This window comes from Capra hircus, chromosome 5 (genome assembly GCF_001704415.2).
Source record: "Capra hircus breed San Clemente chromosome 5, ASM170441v1, whole genome shotgun sequence".
Lineage (NCBI taxonomy): Eukaryota > Metazoa > Chordata > Mammalia > Artiodactyla > Bovidae > Capra > Capra hircus.
In genome coordinates, this window is record NC_030812.1 from 103,208,636 (window position 1) to 103,226,241 (window position 17,606).

The 17,606-nt window shown below is 52.5% G+C and overlaps 1 protein-coding gene across 1 annotated transcript in view; it reads left to right on the forward strand.

The window, feature by feature from the left end:
• Positions 1-17,606, forward strand: part of VWF (von Willebrand factor) — a 150,430-nt gene that overhangs the window by 98,217 nt on the left and 34,607 nt on the right. The window contains exons 26-38 of the mRNA XM_018048607.1: positions 822-978; positions 1,760-1,918; positions 2,578-2,713; positions 4,688-6,072; positions 7,597-7,713; positions 7,796-7,936; positions 8,225-8,368; positions 9,251-9,415; positions 10,947-10,990; positions 11,623-11,800; positions 15,096-15,316; positions 16,683-16,875; positions 17,062-17,403. Coding sequence (XP_017904096.1) covers positions 822-978; positions 1,760-1,918; positions 2,578-2,713; positions 4,688-6,072; positions 7,597-7,713; positions 7,796-7,936; positions 8,225-8,368; positions 9,251-9,415; positions 10,947-10,990; positions 11,623-11,800; positions 15,096-15,316; positions 16,683-16,875; positions 17,062-17,403 — 3,382 coding nt within the window. The remainder of the gene's footprint in view (positions 1-821; positions 979-1,759; positions 1,919-2,577; positions 2,714-4,687; positions 6,073-7,596; positions 7,714-7,795; positions 7,937-8,224; positions 8,369-9,250; positions 9,416-10,946; positions 10,991-11,622; positions 11,801-15,095; positions 15,317-16,682; positions 16,876-17,061; positions 17,404-17,606) is intronic.

Consider the following 17,606-nt stretch of genomic DNA (forward strand, 5'->3'; position numbering starts at 1 on the left):
GGGCACCCGAGCAGGAAGTGGGCAAGCAGTGAGAGGGTCAAAGACACCAAGGCTGCTGGGCACAGTGAGCTGCTTAATGTCCAGTTCATGCCAACTGCAACTCCCCTGAGCAAGGCTGGTGCATGGGGCAGATGAAGGCGGGAGGTGGTTACTGGGCTTGAACGTGGACAGCGGGTGGCCATCGGGTAGGAAGGCTGGTGTGTGTGGGTCAGGTGTGCGGCAGATGAAGGCAGGAGGTGGTTACTGGGCTTGAATGTAGACGGCAGGTGGGCTTCCCCTAGGGTAGGTTTGGGGTTGGAGTCCAGGAGCACTGGGCCAGCCAAGGTCCAAGCATGTCAGCCTATAGCATCTTAGTGGGGCAGTATGGGTGGTCCTGATGGGTTTTCGGTTTTCTTGGTCTCTCTGCTGAATTGAGGCCAGAAAAGAGTGTGTGTGTGTGTGTGTGTGTGTGTGTGTGGTGTTTATATAAAGCAACCAGAGTCCCATGAGGGTGGGAGTGGGTTATGGGGATGGATGGTGGCTTAGCAAGTACCTGGAACAGATGGATTGAAAGGAATGTTCTTCTGAAAAATTCTCAGGCACATCTCATTTTTGAGAGGCTGGCAAGCCTGCCTTGCCCCCCCTTTCTCATCTGGAATCCAGATGAGAACATAGGATTTCTGCCTTTTTACCCACCCCCTCCTGGGGACCGTGGCCTCACACCTCTCCTTCTGCCCTGGAGCTGCTGTCCCTGTTCTAATCAACGGCACATTCCCGCCTGGCCGAGGGCCAGAGTCCCTGAGCACAGCCCTGGGTCATGGCTGCCCGTGCCTCCCTTGCAGGTGAACCCCGAGCCGTACCTGGATGTTTGCATCTACGACAGCTGCTCCTGCGAGTCCATCGGGGACTGCGCCTGCTTCTGTGACACCATCGCCGCCTACGCCCACGAGTGTGCCCAGCACGGCGAAGTGGTGACCTGGAGGACAGCCACACTGTGCCGTGAGTCCTGTGGTCCCTCGTGATCCTGGCCATGCCTCCTCTCCCTCACACATCTAGACCTTGAGACCCTGGGGGTGGACACCTTGGTGGGAGAAAGACCCATGTAGGGGTGAAGGCCGAGGTGGAGGGGTCAGGACACGGGTGTGTGTGAGGAGGGTCAGGATGGACTAGAGCAACAGGGAGAGCCTCTTCTAGAGAAATTCTGGGAGGAGAAGCGGGAGCGGTGATGAAGAGAAGAAAGAGGTCCGTGTGCCTGTGATTAGACGCGATCACGTTTACTTTCACAAGCGCTTCCCTGGTGGCTCGACGGTAAAGAGTCCCCCTGCAGTGCCGGATACCCGGATTTAATCCCTGGGTCGGGATGCTCCCCTGGAGAAGGGAATGACAGCCCACTCCAGTCTTCTTGCCTGGAGAAGCCCATGGACAAAGAAGCCTGGCAGCTACAGTCCAGGCGGTTGCAGAGTCGGACACCACTGAGCCACTAACACACCTCACACCATTATGATAGAGCAGCTCAGATACTTACGTCACCTCTTCCTTCCTGTGTTGAGTGACTGAACATAAGGTTTATAAGGAAAACAGATTCAGAACCACTGGGTTCCTGGTTGGGGGGCTCTCAAAGCCCAGATGCATCAGGTGTGGGTGACTGTGTATTTCCCCAGCACCATCGTCTCCTCCCCCGGGGCCGTCACCCCCACGGGTCTCCCGCCATGAGTCCGGGGCTGCATGGGGTTGCCTGGGGGCCTTAATAACCGTCCTGCCTGTTTGTGGGTCTGCACAGCCCAGAATTGTGAGGAGCGGAACCTGAAGGAGAGTGGGTACCAATGTGAGTGGCGCTACAACAGCTGTGCTCCCGCCTGTCCAGTCACGTGCCAGCACCCGGAGCCCCTGGCCTGCCCCGTGCAGTGCGTGGAGGGCTGCCACGCACACTGCCCGCCTGGTGAGGCCCTGGGCCCCGTGCGGGGATGGAGTGGAGGGTGGGGCTGGTCCTCAGGAAAGTGCCACCCCGTCCTGCTTCATCTCAGCCTCACCCAAGGGCCCTTCTGTCCCCAGCCCCGTCACCCTACGGCCTGTTTCTACATTCTTCCACCAGAGCCAGGCCAGCTGAGATTTTTGCCAAGCTGAGCTCCCGTGTGATGCTTCTGGGGTCAATTGATGCGTTTATCATTTGGAGCAGCACTTTCTGATAGAACTTTCTGCAATGCCGGGAGAGTTCAACTCAGACGTGGCTCATTGTGTCTAAGGAATTGAATGTTCAGTTTTATTCATGTTACTTAATTTACATTCAAATGTAACCAGCCACTGGTGGTTAGTGGCTACAGCAGTGGGTAGCACAGGTTGAGAGTTATCAGATATCTTCTTGGGTGGAGGAACAAAAAGACCCCTGGTGATAAGACCTGCTTTGTCCCGGGATTTGGAGGAGGCAAGGTGGGAGAAGGAACCCCTTCTCTCAATTTGTAGGTGAGAGGATGCTCCTTAAGTGATGTGGTGGCCCTCGGGGGAGGCAGGCAGAGCTGGGACAGGCCCTTTGGTGCCAGGAGAGTCTTCCTTGCAGGCAAGGTGGGAACTTTGGCTCCTAACGAGAGGCTTGTCATGCAGGGAAAATCCTGGACGAGCTTTTGCAGACCTGTGTCAACCCCGAGGACTGCCCTGTGTGCCAGGTGGAGGGCCGGCGCTTAGCCTCCGGGAAGAAAGTGACCCTGAACCCTGGGGACCCTGAGCATTGCCAGCTCTGGTAACACAGCACCTGCCCTGCCCCTGGTTGTCTGAATGATGGGTCTTACTGTCAAACCTGGGGGCCTGCTCGGAAGTGTTGGTTTGGGGAAGGACGTCTTATTCTTGCTCAGTTTGCCTCTCTGTTTTTGAGGACAGACTAGATTTCCTGCCCAGGAAACACCTCGTAGGAGATTTAGGTTTTTACCGCTTGTTGCTGAAGGAAGGGCCTGGCCTCTTCTTGTCCCTGGAGGTGGCATCTAGTCTGGGGACAGGCATCTGTGGAAAGCAGACTTCCTGTTTACTGGACGTTGGGATGCAGGTGGGGGAAAAGTGAGGTGGAGCCCCTGACCCTGTAGTGGGGCTCACGTAGCGTAGGCCACCGCCAGGGTGGCCAGGATGAGGCTCTCATAACTGGAGGGAGGCACAGGTCACTGCCCCCTCCCGATTGTAGGGGACCCCTACTGCCCCATTACCCAATTGCCTCTGGCAGCTGGCCCTGGGGAGGTGAGGAGGAGTTGGGGGGTTGAGCTCTGAGCTTCCTGAAGCCCTGCTCCTAAGTTGAGAATTTGTGTTCCAACGATGATATGCTCAGCACCACTCCTTATGGGATCCTGAACTCGAGAACTTAAACTCGCTGAGGAAGAAAGGGGCCGTTGCCACAGCTGCCAGGGCCAGACCCCGAGTGCTTTCTGCCCGGGTGAATTTTCTAGCAAACACAGAAAACTCGAGAGTGTGTCACTCTGCTTTATCAACCAAGGGTGGAGGCCCTAAATCACGGGAGTAGTATGAGGAAGTAGGAGTCGACTTTCCCTTAAGACCTTGCCTGCCCCCTGGCTGTGCCGAGGAGTAGGGGTTCTGAGCCGCAGGTGCATGGGGAGGGCAGTCATCTGGGTACACGCTGCGGCTGCAAACCTGTGTGGAGAGCGGTTCTGGAGCAGGCTGGGGACACTGGTGGGAGGTACTCCGCAGGGATACTCTGGGGCTCAGGGCACTGCTGTCTCCCCACTCTATTGCAATGCTGAGAGCAAGTGGCCACATGGCTGAGAGTGCCTGCAGGACAAGGTTCCAGCCTGAATGGGTCTCCACCGCAGGCAGCTTCTCCTATGGTCTGGCAGACCCTGCCACTTTCCAGGACCCTGGTGAAAGGGAGAGAAGTGACCAGGGGACTGGAAACTTGGCCTGGTGGGGTGGTAAGCTGTGTGTGGGCTTGGGGCTGGGCATGCGGCATAGCCAGATCCTGGCATGTGATGGGCATAAACCATCTGTCTGTTGTGGGAAAGAACGAATGAGTTACTGTTGTTCCCCATCTGGCATCTTGGAGACCCGAGAATACCACCTCCAGTACTTTGTTCTGCCAGATAAAGCTGGGATTTCAAATCTTTATTCATCTCTCCAAAGTGATTTTACTCCAGTTTTCCTGTCTTCCTTAAAACCCAACATGTTAAACATGCTACGGAATTACGCAGCTTAGACTCTGTTTAATAAATACTGAAAACCATATATCTTCAGCAGAGCATTTATAAGTCCTGGTCAGCATCAACATTACAGAGCAGTGTTTGTCTTTGGAGATATTTGGGAGAAGGCTTGGATTATAATTAAATATTTATGTTGCTAGAGGCATAGGTTGAAAATCAATCAACTTTGAATGGCTGTGTGGACTGCCGAGAAAGAAGAAAGATTCATTTTTAGGTCCTAGGTTGGGTAGAAGCTTTGGTTTTCAAGGGACTCACAACTCAAGGGAAGTGTGTATGTGTATATGTGTGTGCATGTGTGTATGTATGTATGTGTATACGTGTATGTGTGTATTTATGCGCATATATGTGTGCGTGTGTATGTGTGTGTGTGTGTGTGTGTGTGCAGGGGGCTGCTTGGGGACATACATGAAGCATGGTGTCTCTTTCCAGTGGGCAGTAGTCCTTGGGGACTCAGGTCCAGTGGGCTGGGAAGTTCCCAGAGCTTCTTTCTGAACCATTTTGGTCTCTCCCTCCTGCAGTCACTGTGATGGTGTCAGCCTCACTTGTGAAGCCTGCAGGGAGCCAGGAGGCCTGCCCGTGCCCCCCACCGAAGGCCCGGTCAGCCCCACCACCCCATACGTGGAGGACACCCCGGAGCCACCCCTGCACGACTTCTTCTGCAGCAAACTGCTGGACCTGGTCTTCCTGCTGGACGGCTCCTCCAAGCTGTCTGAGGCCGACTTTGAGACGCTGAAGGCGTTCGTGGTGGGCATGATGGAGCGTCTGCACATTTCCCAGAAACGCATCCGTGTGGCCGTGGTGGAGTACCACGATGGCTCCCATGCCTACCTTGCACTGCAAGACCGGAAGCGGCCATCCGAGCTGCGGCGCATTGCCGGGCAGGTGAAGTACGCGGGCAGCGAGGTGGCTTCCACCAGTGAGGTCTTGAAGTACACGCTCTTCCAGATCTTCGGCAGGATTGACCGGCCCGAGGCCTCTCGCGTGGCCCTGCTGCTTACGGCCAGCCAGGAGCCCCCCAGGCTGGCCCGGAACTTGGTCCGCTACCTCCAGGGCCTGAAGAAGAAGAAGGTCTCTGTGGTCCCAGTGGGCATCGGGCCCCACGTCAGCCTCAAGCAGATCCGCCTCATCGAGAAGCAGGCGTCTGAGAACAAAGCCTTTGTGCTAAGCGGCGTGCACGAGCTGGAGCAGCGGATGGACGAGATTGTCGGCTACCTCTGTGACCTCGCCCCCGAGGTGCCTGCCCCGACCCCGACGCGACATCCTCTCATTGCGCAGGTCACTGTGGCGCCGCAGCTCCTGGGTCCTTCGCCGCCAGGACCCAAGAGGAGCTCTGTGGTCCTGGATGTGGCATTCCTCCTGGAAGGCTCGGACGAGGTAGGCGAGGCCAACTTCAACAGGAGCGCAGAGTTTGTGGAGGAGGTGATCCGAAGCATGGACATTGGCCGGGACGGCATCCATGTCACGGTGCTGCAGTACTCATACACGGTGACCGTGGAGCACTCGTTCAGGGAGCCACAGTCCAAGGAGGTGGTCCTGCAGCGACTCCATGAAGTCCGCTACCGGGGTGGCAACCAGACGAACACGGGGCTGGCCCTGCAGTACCTGTCGGAGCACAGCTTCTCCGCCAGCCAGGGGGACCGGGAGCAGGCGCCCAACCTGGTCTACATGGTGACGGGCAGCCCAGCCTCGGACAAGATCCAGCGGATGCCAGGAGACATCCAGCTGGTGCCCATCGGCGTGGGCCCCCGTGTGGACATGCAGGAGCTGGAGAGGGTCAGCTGGCCCCAGACCCCCATCTTCATCCAGGACTTCGAGAGGCTCCCCCGAGAAGCTCCGGATCTGGTGCTGCAGCGGTGCTGCTCCGAAGACGGCCCGCACCTCCCCACCCTCGCCCCTGCCCCAGGTGTGTGGGCGCTCGGCGGAGCGAGGACTTTGGGGGGGGGCTAGGAGCTGCCTCAGGGGGGATGCTGTTCTCAGGCTCCAATCTGTCTCCCTGCTCTGTGTTTTCTGTCACATCCTGCCTTCAGGGAGAGGCATCTGTGGTCTTTTGAGGGCGAAGGATCTTTTCTTATGGGCTTCCGCGGTGGCTCAAACGGTAAAGATTCTGCAGACCCAGGTCTCATCACTGGGTTGGGGAGATCCCCTAGAGGAGGGGCATGGCCACCGACTCCCGTATCTTGCCTGGAGAATCCCTTGAGCAGAGATGCCTGGCAGGCTACAGTCACAGGGTTGCAAAGAGTCAGACACGACTGAGTGACCCAGCATGCATGCATCTGTGAGATGTGGGTAATAACAGTGCTTACTTGTAAAATGCTTAGAACGGTACCTAGCACATAGCAAACACTCAGAAATGGTTTATCTCCCCTGCAATTATTACTACCTTCTTAGCTGATACTGACAACTAATCAGTTTCTGGTTCTTCTTTATTTACTTACTTATTCTGGCTGTGCTGGGTCTTTGTTGCTGCACTCAGGCTTTGCCCTAGTTGTGGTGAGCGGGGGCTACTCTGTGTTGTAGTGCAAGGGCATCTCATTGTGGTGCTTTCTCTTGTTGTGGAACACGGGCTCTAGGATGCTTGGGCTTCAGCAGTTGTGGTTCCCCAGCTCTAGAGTGCAGGCTAAACAGTTCCGATGCACGGACTTCGTTGCTCCACAGCATGTGGGATCTTCCTGGACAAGAGATCGAACCCCTGTCTCCTGCATTCACAGGTGGACTCTTTACCACGGAGTCCCTGGGGAAGCCCACTCCCTAGTTCTAGAGTATCCTTATTTGGAGTGTTTGGAACCATTCCAGAATCACTAGCCTTCTTTCACTGTCTCTCGATCCTCACACTTGTTGTCTATGCCTTTGTTTCTTGGTTTTATTTTTGGGGGGCCACCGATTTATCTAAACTCTCGTGATCTCTCAGTCATGGCTTCATCCAATCTCTCAATGGCATCTGAGGCAGAATTTGTTTCCTCACGGTGATCATGACCCCGGTCCCAACCATCAACATGAGCTTTAGGCCTCTGCAATAGAATCACCTTCTGGCTCCTCACGTGCCGCCTGAGACCCGTGGACACACCAGTCCACCTTGCAGGGATGCGCTGCTGTTTCCTTTGCCATCCGCCTGTTTTCTGCTCCAGTCTATCGTTCGATTCCAGAAGAGCTGCAGCCCCCGAAACGGAGGGACAGGATGCCTGTGGTGTTTAAACTGCCTTTGGGCGGTGTTAGCATCCCCCCAACATCTCCACACCCGGGGTCTCACAGCCCCCTTGCCTGCCGCCTGGCACCAGCTGCCACACCCGTGCAGGACTGGGGGACGTGCCTCCCTTATGTGGCGCCTCCCAGTCCAGCGCCGTGCACGCACCATCCAGTGAGTGTCTGCTGCAGGAGCCTGGGGCCTGTCCCCTGCTGCCCTTGGCCACTCCCTGCTGTCTCTCTGCAGACTGCAGCCAGCCCCTGGATGTAGTCCTCCTCCTGGACGGCTCCTCCACCTCTCCAGCTTCTTACTTTGACGAAATGAAGAGTTTCGCCAAGGCTTTCATCTCAAAAGCCAACCTAGGTGAGTGAGGTGCCCGAAGTGGGGTGTTTCGGGGGCTCCCTGCTGATCCAGAGCGTGACACCTGTGCCCCATCTTCCGCCAGGCCCTCAGCTTACCCAGGTGTCCGTCCTGCAGTACGGAAGCATCACCAATGTCGACGTGTCCTGGAACGTGCACGTGGACAAAGCCCACCTGCTGAGCCTTGTGGACCCCATGCAGCGCGAGGGAGGCCCCAGCCGAGTCGGTAATGTGGGTGCGGGCTGGGGGGCAGGGGCCGCGTGCAGTCCCCGCTCCTGGCACAAGTGACTGAGTGACCCCAGCTGGCTCCTTGCTCCTTGGCCTTAATTTCCCTTCCTGTAAACTTAGGGCCGAGACATTCTTCCTCCTCTCACGCATATGTGAGCCTCTCCGAGTCTCCGAGTCACTCCGTCTCAGTGATCCGAGGCTCCATCGGGAGACGGGATGCTCAGCTGGCCTCAGGACCCCCATCCCTGAGTCAGGACTGATTGTGTGGCCCACTGTCTGTTCCCAGGGGAGGCGTTGTCCTTCGCGGTGCGCTACATCACGTCCCAAGTCCATGGTGCCAGGCCCGGGGCCTCCAAGGTGGTGGTGATCCTGGTCACAGGCTCCTCCATGGACTCAGTGGAGGCGGCCGCCGCTGCTGCCAGATCCAACCGTGAGTGTCCCGGGTTCAGTCCTGAGGCCACCCCTGCCCCCACCCCCAACCTGCTCAAGGGCACAGAGTGGATGGTGGTTACTTTCCGATGACCTGGCTGATTTTGAATGCTTAATGCCCACGTGTGGCCTGGTTTCAAACAGCGGGAAATTGCCCAATCCCTGTGTTATTTGGAAGTGAAGCAGTGTTAAATGTATGTTCCTGGCAACCCACTCCAGTATTCTTGCCTGGAGAATCCCATGAATAGAGGAGCCTGGCGGTCTACAGTCTATAGGGTTGCAAGGAGTGGGACACGACTGAGTGACTTAGCATTCATGCATGTATCCTTCATTTGCATGCCTTTGACCATCACCTTCAGTTTCTCCTGACCTGCCCTCTGTGTCCAGGGCCGGGTTGTACCCCTGCAACCATGGCCTCTTGGGCCTCTCTCCACTCCTATGTGTCTGAGGCTTGAGTGATTTGTGTTGGGGCCTAGAGAACCATCAGGGATCTTCCCGTCTGGCACCAGCCTAGGGGCTTGGGGGTGCTGGATTGACAGGAGACCAAGGGTGCTGCTTTAGGAAGGTGATGGTTGCAGGCGTGCCCAGCCTGCATGTCTCGTGAGAGCTTGTGCTGTGAGCCGGGGCAGGTAGCGTTGCCCCAGGGGAGGGGGCATGGAGTGCTGGGAGAGTGGAATGATGTAGCATCTTCTTATGCTCCCTGGAGAACAGCTCCTCTTTTTTTTTTTTTTGTAGTTTAAAAAAAATTATTTTTAATTGGAGGATAATTGCTTAAAAATATTGAGGCTCTACAAGTGGCTGGGTGACGCTTCAGGCTAGACCACTCTGAACCCGCTCGGCCAAAGGTGGGCACAGACCCTTTCTTGTTCGTCTGTAACCACAGGAGTGGCCGTGTTCCCCATCGGGATTGGGGACCAGTATGACGCAGCCCAGCTGAGGGTCTTGGCGGGCCTGGGGGCCAGCTCCAACGTGGCAGAGCTCCAGCGGATCGAAGACCTCCCCAGCATGGTTGCCCTTGGCAACTCCTTCTTCCAGAGGCTATGCTCTGGTGAGTCTTGTGATGTCTCTCTAATCCCCTCAAAATAGAAGCAAAAGCAATGAAACCCATCTCAACACTAGAAGGTTCCCATACGCGAGATTTGGCCTTGAAGTAAGACTGCTTTATAGGCCATGATCTATAAATTTCTGCTTGTGGGAGATTGTAAGACAAACCTCCAAGGGGCTGCCGGAAAGTTCTCTGTGTATATACTTCCTTCCCTCCTTACTGTCCTTGCTCACTATGGATGAGGCTTCTGGACAAAGAAGTGGAAGGCAGAGGCAGGGAACCCTAATATCCAGAGGTCATGGACCTCTTCTCCAGGCCCTGCACTCATCCTCAGCGTGGGTGTAAAAGGCTTTAGAAAAGCAACACAGATTTACTGTATAGCATGGAGATTTACATTCAAGATCTTGTAATAATCTATAATGGAATGTAATCTAAAAAAAATAAAGCAATCCCTTTGTGGTATACTTGAAACTGACACAGTATTGTCTATCAACTATACTTCAATAAAAAAGAAAATAAAAAGATTAAAAAAAGAAATACGGTAACATAGAATCTAACATCAAAGTACCATAGTTTAAACTGATGTAGGGTTAGAAGCTTTTTGTTTTTACCATTGTTGTTCAGTCGCCAAGTTGTGTCTGACTGTCTGTGACCCCATGGACTGCAGCACGTCAGACTTACCTGTCCTTCACTATCTCCCGGAGTTTGCTCAAGTTCATGTCCATTGAATCGTGATGCCATCCAATCGTCTCATCCTATGTTGTCTCCTTTTCCTCCTGCTTCAATCTTTTCCAGCATCAAGGTCTTTTCCAATGAGTCAGCGCTTTGCATCAGATGGTCAAAGTATTGGAGCTTCAGCTTCAACATCAGTCCTTCCAATGAATATTCAGGTTGATTTCCTTTAGGATTGACTGGATTGATCTCCTTTTCCCCTGCATACATGATATTTTTTAAACTTGTTTTTTCGTATTTTCCTAATATAATTAGGTTTGAGTCCAAACCTACTAGGAGGTATTGCCCTGTCTTGCTAGATGATAGCTCTCTTGGTAGGAATTTTGAAGATCTCTTAAGGTTTTAGGATCTTGTCTCATTTCCTTCTTACTAGGCACTGATCTATTAATATCAATACATAGAAAAGAGGACAAGAAGATATTGATTGTAGTTGTGGCCATGTTATTACTGTTGTATCACTATAATGACTAACAACCACAAAGCTTATGGAGTTCTCTGGTGATCCAGTGGTTAGGACTGTACGCTCCACTTCTGGGAGCATGGACTCGCTCCCTGATCAGGGAACTAAGATCCTGCAAGCCATAAGGCAAAGCCAAAAAAAAAAAAGCACCCCACAATGTTTGCCTGAAGAACCACGGGATGACTGCCTTCTAATCTCCCGTACCTGAATCCTCACTGCTCATTTCACTCACGTTGTTTTCAGAGTTAATCTAGCTTCAAGGACTAGCCAGGTAGCTGAGTGAATGGCTCAGAATTTCTGGGTGGTGGGTGGGGACAGAGGTCTGTCTCGTGTCTGTTTCAGGGTTCGTCAGTGTTTGCGTGGATGAGGACGGGAATGAGAGGAGGGTAAGTTCCTTTCTGTTGGCTTTGAAGGAAAGATCAGGAATGTATATTTGGGGTCCTCGACTCCCTGGTTAACGTTTTCTCCTTTGGTCTGGGTCCAATAATTTTTTTTTTTTTAATTGGAGGCTTCCTTGGGGGCTCAGTGGTAAAAAAATATGCCTGCCAAGACAGGAGACACAGGTTCGATCCCTGATCCGGGCAGATCCCATACGCCGCGGAGCAACCAAGCCCGTGGGCTGTAACTACTGAGCCTGTGCTCTAGAGTCTGGGAGCCGCAACTACTGAAGCCCGCACACCCTTCTCCACAACAGGAGAAGTCACCGCAATGAGACCTATGCATGGCAACCAGACAGTGGCCCCTGCTCGCCACAGCTAGAGAAAGCCCACGCAGCAGCAAAGACCTAGCATGAAATAAATAATAATAAAAGCCTAAATAAATACATAAAAAATTAAAAAGCTTTGGTTGGGGGTGGGAGTGGATCCACCCGTAAATCTCACATTCTGTCTCCTGTCTCCTTGCCATTCAGGCCCAAGTCGTAGTTTCTGTGTCTCCTGAGGGTGGGAAGGTTAGTTGCCTAGTGGGTGTTGAAGTGCCTCACTCCAGTCCCTGCCCGAACGTGGTTCTTTCTCTGCAGCCTGGGGACGTCTGGACCTTGCTGGATCAGTGCCACACGGTGACTTGCCTGCCAGATGGCCAGACCTTGCTGAAGAGTCACCGGGTCAACTGTGATCAGGGGCCACAGCCATCATGTCCCGACGGCCAGATCCCGCTCAAGATGGAGGAAGCCTGTGGCTGCCGCTGGGCCTGTCCCTGTGAGTCCTTTGCTTCCTCAGCCCGGGCAGTGTTCAGGGGGTGGTGCTTTTTCCTTGTCTGTGCCAAGAGGTAGACCAGAAGGCCATCTCCTGCCCGTACCACCCATGTTCCCTCACTCTCCTGTCCTTGGGACATGTTTCCGTCCCATTCCAGGGCTCCCTATCTCCTTCCTGTGCTGTTTGGAGGGCACATCCCCAGATAATGCATAGCCAGAGGGAAGAATTGATTTTCTGAGGTCAGTACTCAGCCTCTTGCTCAGTCGCTCAGTCGTGTCTGACTCTTTGTGATCCCATGGACTGTAGCCCTCCAGGCTCCTCTGTCCATGGGATTCTCCAGGCAAGAATACTGGTTAGATGCCTGCTCCTGGTAATAAATTAGACTTTGAACTTGAGTTGGAGCTGAAAAGCTTCTCTGATCCCAGCCTGGACTGCCTGCCTCTGGGGAGGGGTTGTGGGCAGCCTCCCTCCAGTTTTGAGCCTGGGGATGGTGGGGCTGGAAGTGGATTCTCAAGTTCTTACACAATTGGTGCTTCCGTGGGAGGGCCCTGTGTTCTGGCCTGACAGGTGTTTAAGGCAGCTGCCTTTTCTTGCCAGCTCTCCCGAGTTTTCCTTTGATATCAGTTGTGTATTCTATATTCTCTGCCTGCCCACTGCTTCATCCTGCCATCTTTCTGGTTTGCTCTCTTTTGTTATTTTTATTTATTTGTTTTTGCATTCAACCTCTCACACAGACTCTCTCTTTGTCTCTCTTTAGGTGTCCTTCTTACCATATAGAAGTTTGAACACTTTTAGAGCAACCCTGGGCCTTCATTCCTTTGCAGACCGTATACAAAATACACGCAAAGTAGTTTCAGATTTGCTACCAAGGAAGTTCCCTGGCGGTCCAGTGGTTAAGATGCCATGCTTCCAATGCAGGGGGTGTGGGTTTGATCGAACTCCCACATGCCATGCAGCCAAAAAAAAAAACAAAAAACAAACTCCACAAAAACAGAATTGCTAACCAATATCTTTATGAAAACTGAATATACTAACTAGAGTATACATTTGAGCAGGGCTTCCCGGGTAGCTCAGCTGGTAAAGAATCTCCCTGCAATGCAGGAGACCCCAGGTCGATTCCTGGGTTGGAAAGATCCCCTGGAGAAGGGATAGGCTACACCCTCCAGTATGCTTGGGCTTCTTTGGTGGCTCAGCTGGTAAAGAATCCACTTGGAATGTGGGAGACCTGGGTTCGATCCCTGGGTTGGGAAGATCCCCTGGAGAAGGGAAAGGCTACCCAATCCAGTATTCTGGCCTAGAGAATTCCACAGTCCATGGGGTCGCAAAGAGTCAGACATGACTGAGCGACTTTCACTTTGGGTACAGAGTAAATTTTTTCACCAAAATTATTTAGGTTCGTTTCCCCCTTCCCTGCTGTGTACTCACATTATTCATTACCATTCATTTGATTTTGTACCTGTTTATGTTCCGTCTTGAATTTTCTTCTCCGCCATCCTAGCTGATTCCATTTGTTTGCCTTCTGTGTGTGAGGCATTCACGTGATTCTCAGTGTCAGAAGTCTATAGAAAGATATGCCCAGAAGTCTCTTTGTTGGTTCAAAGAGAGCAGAGCAGATGGGAGAGGATCACAGAAGTTAAGTTATTTAGGTGGCAGAGCTACTCCCACTAACCTGCCAGCTTAACACCATTTCTTTATCCTGGAACTTACTACATTCTTGTGGCAGCTGGGGCTGGACTGCTTAAGACTTGGCCGCAGGGACTTCCCTGTGGTCCAGTGGCTTAGGCTCCACATTCCCAATGCAGGGGCCCTGGGTTCAATCCCTGACTGGGGAACTAGATCCCACATGCTGCAACTGAGAGATTCTACATGTGGCAACTAAGACCAGATAGATATTTTCTTAAAAAAAAAAGACTTTACGGTACCCCAGCTGGGGTGTCTGGGAACACTTACAGCGTGGATGTCAGTGGGGTGGTAGCGATTCAGGACTGTCGCTTGGATGTGACCGGCTGCCCAGGACGTGGGGAACTTTGAGTAGAAGGGCATCTGGAAGCCGATCAGCCCTGACCGATGGTGTATCATTTGCCAGGGTGTATGCTGCCTTGGTATACGGGTCACTCTTGCTGTGGAGGTCTCCTGGGCCTGGCGGAGAGCAAGGGTGGTGTTAGTGAGTCCTTGCTGACCCCCTGGATCTGCCTCTCAGTTCTTGGTTTCCATTTCTTCACCACCATAGATGGTCATGGTTTGTCTGGAAGGCTCATTTCCAACTTTACTGAGGTCCGAGATTAGTTTTCAGATCATGTATGAGTCTGGTCCATCAGTTCAGTTAAGTCAGTCAGTCGTGTCTGACTCTTTGCAACCCATGGACTGCAGCATGCCAGGCTTCCCTGTCCATCACCAACCCCTAGAACTTGCTCAGATTCACGTCCATCGAGTTGGTGAGGCCATCCAACCAGCTCATCCTCTGTCGTCCCCTTCTCCTCCTGCCTTTAATCTTTCCCAGGATCGGGGTCTTTTCCAGTGAGTCAGTTCTTGGAATCAGATGACCAAAGTATTGGAGCTTCAGCTTCAGCATCAGTCCTTCCAGTGAATATTCAGGACTGATTTCCTTTATTCATGGACTGTGGTCCATTGGGGGGATTTTTATGGAATCATCTGACATAGTTGCAAGATGGTTAGTCTTCCCAAGTGGTGTTTTAACAGAAACCCTGAGAGTTTGCTGATGGTGTGGATGAACAAGTGGCAGACGAGATTGTGTCAAGACCCCACCGTTTGTTTTGGCTTCAGGAGTATTTCTCTTTCAGGGTCTCTTAAGGGATCATGTCAACAGGGCCATGTGTACCATTAGTCACTTGGTAGCTGAAAAGACACATGTGCCTTTAGGGGAACTTCCTTTCCGGTGAGGTCATGAGCTCATGGTTTGCTTAGCTTGTTGTGATTTCAACGTGTCCTAACACCCCTGGAACCTCAGTTTGTTTCCTGGGCCAAGACTTCCTTGTCGGGGAGAGCATTAACTTTGCACGTTTACATTTTTTGGAAGTATGGCTCTGTAGTTTGCCACATTTTAATGGAATCCTCGTCCTTCTAAATCTTCCCTAGGAGCATATTTAATGGCCAAGTGTTACCTAAGGTGCTCTACCTCTCAGAACCAGTTTCCCAGTCTGTAACAAGGAGGAAATTTGCCACTTCAGCAAATTCAAAAAGCCCACTCAGCTCTCAGCTCCGATACCTGCATGCGGCTGCTGCTTTGCACGGGTGGGAGTCTGCTCAGGTCACACCCGACCTTTGCTTTCTTGCCCAGGTGTGTGTACAGGCAGCTCCACTCGGCACATCGTGACCTTTGATGGACGGAATTTCAAGCTGACCGGCAACTGCTCATACGTTCTGTTTCACAACAAGGAGCAGGACTTGGAGGTGATTCTCCATAACGGATTCTGCAGCGCGGGGGCGAGGCAGGCCTGCATGAAATCTGTGGAGGTGAAGCACAGCGGCCTCTCGGTTGAGCTCCGCAGCAACATGGAGGTAAGAGGTGCTTTCCGTGGTCCTGTGACAGGACCCTTGGAGAAGCCACATGGACCCGGTGGCAGTTGTTTTCAGCTGGTGCTCCTGTGTGGAGACTTGACCTTCTGCCTGATTAGCAGGGCTCCATCTTTGTAGAAGGGGCTTATTGCATCTCCCTTCTGGTGTGATTTCTTGTTCTGGGCCCAGATTTGGAAGAAAGGGTCCATTTTCTTTCTTTCTTTCTTTTTTTAAAAGAAACATTTCTTTATCTGACTTCACCAAACTCTTAGTTGTGGCATGTGGAATCTTTAGTTGTGGCATGTGGGATTTTAGTTCCCTGACTAGGGATCGAACCTAGGCCCCCGGCATTGGGAGCATGGAGTCTTAGCCACTGGACCACCAAGAAAGTCCTAGAGAGGGTCTGATTTCAGTAGCATTACATTGTCAATGGGGTGCCAGTCTTTTTGCACTAGTAGAAGATTGGGGTTGACACCAGGCAGTTTGTCCAGCAGGCATTTTGTGCCCTGTACCTAGGCTAGGGCCTGCCAGCCTTCTGAAGGAAAATATTTAGGGCCTAGATGAAAGCCTTTGAAAATATTCAGGGCCCAAGCAACATGTGTGGCCCCAAAACTCAAAAAGAAAACTGCAAAACTGATCAAAATAAATATTTGATTACATGTTTACAAGAGGTTGTATCATGCAACTCCTTTACACGTTCTTTTGGAAATCATAAATATTTCGTTACATGAAAGCAGCTTAAAAGGGTTAGACCTTCTCTTGCAAGACTTCTTGAACATGCACAGTGATTGCTGAAAAAAATAATCACAGCTCGTCATATATTAAATGAGTAGCTCATAGCCAAGTGTTTAAAATTCAAAAGGATAAAAAGCCTTCCAAATTTTTTACAGCAAAAGTTATAGTCATCATGGGATGTGAGTGTATTTTAACAGGTTTGATGTGCTATAGTGTGGGGCCTCTGTAGATCTGGTGACCAAATTAAAAATAAAGATTAAAGTGTTCCTATTAGATGCTCCTGGAGATAGGGCGCCAATGAGTTGGCAAAATGGCAACTTCCCCAGCCTGTCTTGAGGAGTCAGTCTTCCCTGTTGAGTGCAGATGGACTCAGGGTTTCATTTAACCCCTGAGGTTTTGGGTCGCAGATGCCTGGCTGGCTGTTCAGCTTTGTAAGAGTCCACTCTCCTGCAAAGCTCTGTAGAGCCCCTTTATCTGAGAAGAGCTGCCGGCCAGTGCCCAGTTTGTGAATAACAGTGGAGTTGAGTGGGATGAATGTGTAGGGACTGTCACGAACTGTGGAAAGAGACTACGAGTGAAATCCTAGGATTCCTTATTGCCATGACTACTGATGGGGCTTTTCTCCTTTGGATAGGTGATGGTGAATGGGAGACTGGTCTCTGTCCCTTACCTGGGTGGGGACATGGAGGTCAGAGTCTATGGTACCATCATGTTCGAGGTCAGATTCAACCTTCTGGGCCACATCCTCTCCTTCACCCCACAAAACAACGAGTTCCAGCTGCAGCTGAGCCCCAAGATCTCTGCCTCAAAGACGTACGGTCTCTGTGGTAAGACTGTTGTCTGCTTCTTCCCTGAGATGTACGCCCTCCTTGCTCTAATCTCAGGGCCCCTGGCTACTGCCATTTCTGGGTCCAGTAGTGGGCTCAGATGCTGGCAGGGGTGGAGAATGACCAAGCCTCCAGCATCAGGAGCTGGCTTTGGGCTCTCAACCATGTCTCTCCTGGTCTCTCTAGGGTTCTGTGATGAGAACGGGGCCAATGACTTCATGCTGAAGGATGGCACGGTCACTGCGGACTGGAAGACACTGGTCCGGGAGTGGACAGTGCAGCAGCCAGGGCAGACGTGCCCGCTGGGCCCCGAGGAGCCGTGCCCCGTCTCCCAGGGCTCCCGCTGCCAGGCCCTCCTCTCTGAGCTATTTGCCGAGTGCCACAAGGTCCTTGCTCCAGCCACATTTCACGCCGTGTGCCAGCAGGACAGTTGCCACCAGGAGCAAGTGTGCGAAGCCATTGCCTCTTATGCCCACCTCTGCCGGACCAAGGGGGTGTGTGTCAACTGGAGGACCCCTGATTTCTGTGGTGAGTCTCCATAGGCTCCCCTAAATGCTATGAAGAATGACAAATGGGAAGCCTGCTCGACCTCTCTGAAACCTCATATTTTTTAAAATCTGGGCCGTGGAGATCGAAGTCTCTGCCTTTCCTGTTCCCTAGGATTCCATTCAGGGTCAAGTAAGATGGTAGACATACAGGTAACTTGAACTTAGGATTTCTATGTAAAGTGT